General features: G+C 44.4%; 1 protein-coding gene across 1 annotated transcript in view; it reads left to right on the plus strand.

Annotated features, from left to right (window-relative positions):
- LOC138366420 (dentin sialophosphoprotein-like) overlaps positions 1–152 on the plus strand; it is a gene marked incomplete at its 5' end in the record, with an annotated part of 1,368 nt that extends 1,216 nt beyond the window's left edge. The window contains one exon of the mRNA XM_069327466.1: positions 1–152. This exon is cut by the window's left edge and continues 1,216 nt beyond it. Within this exon, the coding sequence (XP_069183567.1) occupies positions 1–152 (152 nt within the window).
- Positions 153–9,107: the final 8,955 nt, after the last annotated feature.

A 9,107-nucleotide genomic window follows, 5' to 3' on the forward strand; every position in this document is an offset into this window, starting at 1 on the left:
GCAGCAGTAATAGTAGCAGCAGTAATAGTAGCAGCAGTAATAGTAGCAGCAGTAATAGTAGCAGCAGTAATAGTTGCAGCAGTAATAGTAGCAGCAGTAATAGTAGCAGCAGTAATAGTAGCAGCAGTAATAGTTGCAACGATAATAAGTAAATAATTATCAAGAAAGGCACCAAGCCGGGAAGGCTATGTAGCACCATCAATATAAGAACAGAAACGCATAATGCGAACAGAACATAAGAACGTAAGAACATAAGAACATAAGAACATAAGAACAAAGGTAACTGCAGAAGGCCTATTGGCCCATACGAGGCAGCTCCTATTTATAACCACCCAATCCCACTCATATACATGTCCAACCTGCGCTTGAAACAATCGAGGGACCCCACCTCCACCACGTTACGCGGCAATTGGTTCCACAAATCAACAACCCTGTTACTGAACCAGTATTTACCCAAGTCTTTCCTAAATCTAAACTTATCCAATTTATTCCCATTGTTTCGTGTTCTGTCTTGTGTTTATATTTTTAATACCCTATTAATATCCCCCCTGTTATGTCCATTCATCCACTTGTAAACCTCTATCATGTTACCCCTAACTCTTCGCCTTTCCAGTGAATGCAGCTTAAGCTTTGTTAATCTTTCTTCATATGAAAGATTTCTAATTTGGGGAATTAACTTAGTCATCCTACGTTGGACACGTTCAAGTGAATTTATATCCATTCTATAATACGGCGACCAAAACTGAACTGCATAATCTAAATGGGGCCTAACCAGAGCAAGATATAGCTTAAGAACCACACCAGGTGTCTTGTTACTAACGCTGCGATTAATAAATCCCAGTGTCCTATTTGCCTTATTACGAACATTCATGCATTGATCCTTTTGTTTTAAATTCTTACTAATCATAACTCCCAGATCCCTTTCGCAATCCGACTTCGCAATCTCAGCACCATCTAGCTCGTATCTTGTAACTCTATCATCATTACCTAGCCTCAGAACTTTACATTTATCAGCATTAAACTGCATTTGCCAATCATTTGACCATTTCAAAACCCTATCTAGATCAACTTGAAGTGATAGTGAGTCCTCCTCCGAATTAATTTCCCTACCGATTTTCGTATCATCGGCAAATTTGCAAATGTTGCTACTCAAACCTGAATCTAAATCATTTATATATATTATAAACAACAGAGGTCCCAGGACAGAGCCCTGAGGTACTCCACTAACAACATTATCCCACTCTGACTTAACCCCATTTATACTAACTCTCTGTTTCCTTTGGAATAGCCATGCCCTAATCCAAGTTAACATATCACCCCCAATACCATGAGCTTCTATTTTGTTAATTAGTCTTTCATGTGGCACTGTATCAAAAGCTTTGCTAAAGTCAAGGTACACAACATCCCAATCCTTACCACTATCAACTGCCTCAACTATGCTGGAATAAAAAATTAGCAAATTTGTTAAACATGAACGGCCATTTGTAAAACCATGTTGCGACTCATTTATTAATTTATGTTTTTCAAGATGGAGACGAATTGTATTTGCAATTATTGATTCAAGTAACTTTCCCACAATAGACGTTAGGCTAATTGGCCGATAGTTTGACGCAAGTGATATATCTCCTTTCTTAAAAATTGGTACCACATTAGCTACCTTCCATGACTCTGGCACTCTGCCTGACTCTATTGATTTATTATATATGGTAGACAGTGGCTCGGAAAGCTCCTCTTTGCATTCTTTAAGCACCCCGGCAAACACTTCATCCGGCCCTGGGAATTTGTTTGGTTTTAGTTTTTCTAATTGTTTAATTACATCCTCCCTGGTAACTGCTAAACTAGTCAACCTGTCCTCATCCCCACCCACATAGACTTGTTCGGCTGAAGGCATATTGTTAAGTTCTTCTTTAGTAAATACAGATATAAAATATTTGTTAAAAATACTACTCATCTCCTTGTCATTATCCGTTATTTGACCTGTCTCAGATTTTAATAGACCTATCCTTTCCCTAGTCTTAGTTCGATATAACTGAAAAAACCCTTTAGGATTTGACTTTGCTTGCTCTGCTATGCGAACTTCATAGTTTCTTTTTGCTTTCCTAATCTCTTTTTTAACATTTCTAACCAGTTGTATGAATTCCTGTTCTAACCTGACTTCCCCATTCTTAATCCTTTTGTACCAAGCTCTCTTTTTACCTATAAGGTTCTTTATATTATTTGTTATCCACTTTGGGTCATTAGTATTCGATCTATTCAATTTGTATGGTATACTACGTTCCTGTGCTTTGTTTAGAATATTCTTAAATAAGTTATATATTAAATCCACATCGAAATCCCCTTTTACGTCACCTGTCGCTGGGTTCATGTCTCGCTCTAAGACCGGCCCACACCCCATACCCAAGACTTTCCAATCTATTTGACCCAAAAAATTTCTTAGGCTATTAAAATCAGCTTTTCGAAAATCTGGCACTTTAACAGAATTTTCTCCTACAGGTCTATTCCATTCTATGCTAAATCTGATAACTTTGTGATCACTGTTCCCTAGCTCACTCCCTATTTCGATGTCATTAATTTGTGTTTCCCTGTTAGTTAACACTAAATCTAAAATATTATTTTCCCGCGTTGGTTCCTTAATGTGTTGCGTAAGAAAGCAATCGTCAATTAATTCTAGAAAATCTTCTGCTTCACTATTCCCTGTTTTGTTCACCCAGTTTATTCCACTAAAATTAAAGTCACCCATGACATAAATACTGTTAGATCTAGATGCTCTAGATATTTCATCCCATAGATGCTTTGCTTCCATTCTGTCTAAATTTGGTGGCCTATATATATAGCTCCTATTATAATATTTGCTTTTTCATTTAATTCTATCCAAATAGTTTCTGTGTGTGGCTCAGTTTTGATTCCCTCTTTGAGACTACATTTCAAATTGTCCCTAACATATATGGCTACTCCCCCTCCTCGTCTAATATATCTATCTGTGTGAAATAGTTTAAATCCATTTATCTGATATTCAGCTAATAGTTCTCTATTTTCTACATTCATCCACGTTTCGGTAAGTGCAATAATATCTATTTTTTCTGTGCAGACAAGAGCATTTAATTCATTAATTTTATTTCTTAGACTTCTACTGTTAGTGTAATATATCCTATGTGAATTGTTATTTTGAGGCCCTTTTCTTTCCCTGATCATTTTGCCAATTCCTTTCTCCCACGAACACATACTTTTATTACCTCCTTCCTCCAAATCAATTCCCATACCACTATCTACTAACAGTTTAAAGCCAAACAAACACCTCTAACCACTGGTTCCAACGAGTTCGCAACAGCAACAACCCCAGCCCTCGATAGATGCACCCCATCACGAGCATACATTTCATTTCTTCCATAGAAGCGTTCCCAGTTGTCTATGAAAGATATTGCATTTGATTTGCAATATCTTTCCAGCCGGCAATTGACACCAAGTGCCCTCGACATCCATTCATTTCCCACTCCCTTTCTTGGAAGAATGCCACATATGATCGGGATTCCTCCCTTGCTCCTAACTAATTCAATGGCTGTCCTGAATCTCTGTATTAGTTCCTCACTCCTAACTCGCCCAACATCATTACCCCCTGCACTAATACATATAATGGGTTTGTTCCCATTTCCCGTCATAATATCATTCATGTTTTCAACAATATCACCAATTCCAGCTCCCGGATAGCAAACCCTTAATCTGTTCCCCCTATCTCTGGCACAAAACGTTCTGTCTAAATACCTCACCTGGGAATCTCCCACAACCAAAATTCGCTTCGGTACCGCCTTAACTTTCTTAGCAGCCTGAGGGGCCTGCGCTCCGCTGTTCCTCGCTGATTTCCTCGCTGCAGGCGCACTACAGCACTCATCCTCCAACACGGCAAATGAATTTGCCATCCTTAGGGCGTCAGTAGGCGGCCTTGTCAAGGTCTTCTTAAGACCCCTGTCTTTCACTACTCTCCACGATGAGGTCTCGTCAACACTGGCCTCCTTCGTTTCCTCTCGAAGGCTCAGCCGTCGTACCTCCTCCCTCAGGGAATCCATCTCTCCTCTCAGAGCTCCAACCAAACTCACCAAATCATTTATCAAAAGGACGATATCAAAAGCATCCGACAAGACAGTAGTGATCACGGTGGTCCTGGAGAGATAGAAAGCCAATGTCAATGTACAAGCTGAGGGCGGGAGTCGAACGAAAGGCACCAGAACTGAGGCGCAACCCAGTATGGTGCAAAGGATCAAGACGGCGAAGAGTAGAAGGAGAAGCAGAAGAGTATGCAGGGCAACCATAATCGAGTTTAGACAGTATGAGAGAAAAATGCAAAGAGAGAAGCGTGCGCCTATCCGCTCCCCATAAAGTATGTGACAGAACCTTAAGTAGGTTAAGTACCTTAGAGCATTCAACACGGAGGTAAGAGACATGGGGCGACCAAGACAAACGAGTGTCAAAGATTAACCCCAAAAGCTTAGCAGAATCTTTGTACGCAAGGGGACGACCATAACGCGACAAAGAAGGACGAAGGACGACATGCTTTCGAGTAAAGGTCATAACACAAGTCTTAGTGGCAGAGAACTTGAAGCCATGATTAGTAGCCCAAGATGACATGGTAGCAATCGCAAGTTGAAGCCACTGTTGAAGGAGAGGTGAATCATCACCTCGACAGCAAAGAGTAAGATCGTCGACATAAAGAGTGGAGAAGATGCTAGAAGGAAGGGAGGACAGAAGACCATTGAGGGCAACCAGTAAAAGAGTAGTGCTCAGAACACTACCCTGGGGTACACCTTCGTATTGCCGAAAAGAGGCAGTGGCACCAAGCCTCACTCTAAAGGAACGACGAGAGTGGAAGCTTTGGAGGAAGAGAGAGAGATGACCACGAAGACCAAAAGAACGAAGTTGGGACAGAATATGGTATCTCCAGGTTGTGTCATAAGCCTTTTCCAGGTCAACAAGGACAACAACAACGGAGGACTTCGCAGCAAAAGCAGTATGAATATAGACCTCCAAGTTCACCAGGACATCAGTCGTGCTGCGGCACTTGTGAAAACCAAATTGAGAAGGAGAGAGGTGGTGATGGTGTTCCAAGAAACACATCAGACGAACATTGACCATACGCTCAAAGAGTTTGCAGACACAATTCGTGAGGGCAATAGGGTGAAAGTCCTTAGGGGATGTCCCGAGGGACCCCGGTTTCCGAATAGGAAGTACAAAGGCATCGAGCCAGTCCTCAGGCACTGACGACGACTCCCAGACCCGGTTATACAGACCCAGTAAATACTGAGACGTGCACGGAGGGAGATGGCGAAGCATCTCATAATGAATGTCATCCGAGCCCGCTGCCGTAGAACCGCAGAGGGCCAGGGCAGACTGAAGTTCAGAGAAAGAGAAGGTATTGTTATAGGGAAGGCGGAGATGAGTGTGGAAATCTAAGGGATGAGATTCAAGGACGGGTTTACGAAGAAGGAAAGATTGAGGAAGATGAGAACCAGAACTAACAGAAGAAAAGTGGGAACCCAGTTCGGTCGCGACCTGCAACAGGTCCGCCACCAGAATACCACAAAGGTGAAAAACCGGCGAGATATCTGGAACAAACTTACCCGCAATCTTGTGAATCTTCGTCCAGGTCTGCGGCACAGGAGTATCGGACGTAATGGTGGAAACATAACATTTCCACCTCTCACGCTTAGCTGTACGGATGGTCCTACGGGCCACCTAACTTGCTTTCCCAAACAAAATAAAAGAATCAGCCGCCTGCCGGCGTCTTATGGGCTCACCATAGCCCGTGCTACATGAACACTTCGTTCTGAGTAGCTAAATCTGAAACAACAACAACAATGCCGGCGTCAGTGTTTCTTCCAGGCTGCACGCTTACAGCGGACAACCTGAGTACAGTCCGCATTTCAGGTATTTTATCCTGGGTAATAAGATAGGTTGCCATATCATACAGCGTGAACTTAGATTTATCTCTAAATGGCTGGTCTGATAGACCTTTTGTGCCCTCTGTAATGTTTTTGCGCTACCGCTCACAGGATGAGTATGGGGTGCACAATAAACTAGCCGCCTCCGGCGGCAACAACAACAGTCCGCATTCTACCATTGATTTGGTTGATTGTTGCCGCGGAAGGCGGCTAGTTTATTGTGCACCCCATACTCATCCTGTGAGCGGTAGCGCAAAAACATTACAGAGGGCACAAAAGGTCTTTATCAGACCTCATCTTAGATTATTACATAAACAATTTGATCTATCCTTCACACCTTATAGTTACAATGTCAGCTAGTTACAGAGAAAGTGCTATATATTTACAGTAAGTCATCAAACATTAATGGTAGGTCTTATCGCTAATACATAATAGTTTGACCAATGGGGATATTACAGAGTCATAGGGGAGCTTCTGTTTATTTTTAGTCCTCACAATACACTACTTGTTTCTGAATCTCATATGTCGTTCATCTACAGGAAGCGAAATGTGGATACAGTGCAAGGATTTCAGGTAATTTATCCATGGTAATAAGATAGGTTGCCATATCATACAGAGTGAGCTTAGATTTATCTCTAAATGGCTCAATTTTACTACAATCCAAGATATAGTGATCGAGTGTGTCCCCCTGTCTTTGTCCACACACTTTACACTTTACCATTCCACCAGGGAATGCACTTCTGCACGGAGGGTGAATAGGTTCCAGTCAGCTTTGGCAAACTGCCACCTATGGAAGGAGAAGGGAGGGTGAAAAGAGAAAAAGGAAACAAGGATGGGGAAATGGTCACTGTTATGGAGGTGATCAAGAACTCGCCACGTGAGATCTAAGTAAAGGGACGACGAGCAGAGAGAAAGATCAAGACAGGAAAGGGTGCGAGTTCCAGAGTCCACATGAGTGGGCTCACCAGAATTCAGAAGAGACAGGGAAGAAGAGAGGACGAACGGTTCGAGAAGGCAGCCTCAGGTGTTTGTCAGAACATCACCCCAGAGGGTATGTCGATAGTTGAAATCACCCAATAGGAGCACAGGCTCTGGCAAGGAGTCCAGGAGGTGCTTAAGATTAGGAAGGGAAAGCGGGACATTTGGGAGGAGATAAATGGAACAGAATGTATACCATTTACTCACAAAAACACGGGCAGAAGAACAATGGATAGACGATGGAAACAGTAGGGGGACGAAGGGAATATCAGTACGAATCAAGAGAGCAGTAGAGTTATAGTATAGAGGGCCCCAGCAAGAGCTGGGGAGAGAAAGGAATAACCAGGAAAGTAACCAGAACGAACACCAAGCATCAGCTCCTGGAGCCATACACAAAGCGGTGAAAACTGTGTATTCAGAAGTTGGAGTTCATGGAAGTTGGCATAAAATCCACGAATATTCCATTGAAGAAGACATTGTCAAAAAGAGAGAAGACAGCAACAGAGAACAACGAAGAAACAAAGGCAAAGAAGAACACAGCATATTAAAGTTCAGGATCAGGATCAGGGGGTGGTCAGAGAAATTAGGGTTAGGGGGCATAGGTAAACTTAGTAAGGACGATGGAGTTACGGGAGCAGGAGGACAGACCGGAGGCAGACGGACAGGGTCAAGAGTAGGAGACAACGGAGGGGGGCGGTCATGGACAGCAGGGGGGAGGGGGGCAGAAACAGGGGAACGCACATCAGCAAGAACAGCAACAGAGAGAGAATCTGGGGTTAAGGGAACCTCCATAGCTGGGACAGGGAGCCCGACTACCGAAATGGGAGGGGACGCAGCGACAGTCAGAGGTGGGGGGCGAGGAAGAAAGCGATGCCTTCTTACCCGCCGGAGAGGAAGAAGGAGAGGAGCCAGGCTTACGTTTCTGACTCAAAGAGACAGGTGTGCCAGCAACAATGTACTGGGCGACAGACTCAATTGTCTCAACAGAAGAGGAACGGGAGCAAACGACATGAAGATTGCTGGGAGGATGATGGACAACATCCTGGACAGACAGGCGGCGTGGAGGGTCAAAGGACAGGGGGAAGGGCTGATAAGAAGGATCGGGGGAAGATGGGAAAGAAGACACCGAAGACATGGCAGACTGGGAAGGAAGGAGGGAAATACCAAATGGAGAACCAGGAGGATCCCGTGGTTCAGAACGGAAGGGAGCAGGTGCGTTCTTGGTGGGCGTATCCGGCGTCTAAGGCCTGGAAACGGTTGAGAAAGGAGGGAAGGGCGAGGAGAGGTGGAATGCAGAACACAAACATAAGATACATTAGCGAAAGAGGAGGCACGGCGGACTTGGCGTCTTGCTTCAGAAAAAAGACAAGCGTTCGTGGTGCTTCAAATTGAGGATGGCTTCCTCAAATTTGCAGTGTATACACTTGCTGGAGAAGGTAGGGTTGGCGTCACCGCAATTGAGGCATCGAGCTTGGGAAGAAGAGCACTCAGCCATAGAGTGACCCAAGTCCCCACACATGGGGCATACACACACACCACACTATGCCCAAATTTCCAGCACTTATTTGCAAAGCCTAGGAGAGGGAATGTACTCCTGAACGGAGCATCTGGCACCAGCAAGAATTACAGAAGGTGGCATTCAAGGTGGAAGACAGTGCCATCTGCCCTGCCATCAAAAGTGATTTTCACAATTCAAGAAGCCGGGTGAATGAACTCAAGAAGCCGAGGGGGTCGGGTGAACGTATCAACCTAGAGAACAGAATGGCCTTGGGCTTCAAGGATATGTTTAATATCCTCGTGGCAGTCTTTCAGGTCCCGAACACTGTTACGGACCCGAGCCCAGCGTCCGAGCACGGAGCAGTGACGACCACGCCATCTGTGGGTCAGCTCCCGAAACCCCCTCCAAATGGACGGCGCCATCTAGTGAGGACGAGAAATACTGGCCACAAGGGCTAGTTTCCCGTCCTGATCAGCTCATAACACAGCCGCTGCTGACCTCTGGTGAGGTGACGCTTAGACAGCAACGCCATCTATGGAGTGGATAGGTGGGCGTTTGTGTCTAAGCCTGTAAGTGAGGTGCCCTAGAGTGTCCCCAACCCTAATGACGTGTCTGATTACAGAGTCGACCTGGGACTGCTGTAATGGAAGTTGGATGAGTCTACCCAAGGCAGTCGAAGAGTCTCCACGTGTTTGCTGCAG

This window comes from Procambarus clarkii, chromosome 19, assembly GCF_040958095.1.
Source record: "Procambarus clarkii isolate CNS0578487 chromosome 19, FALCON_Pclarkii_2.0, whole genome shotgun sequence".
In the NCBI taxonomy this organism is placed as follows: domain Eukaryota; kingdom Metazoa; phylum Arthropoda; class Malacostraca; order Decapoda; family Cambaridae; genus Procambarus; species Procambarus clarkii.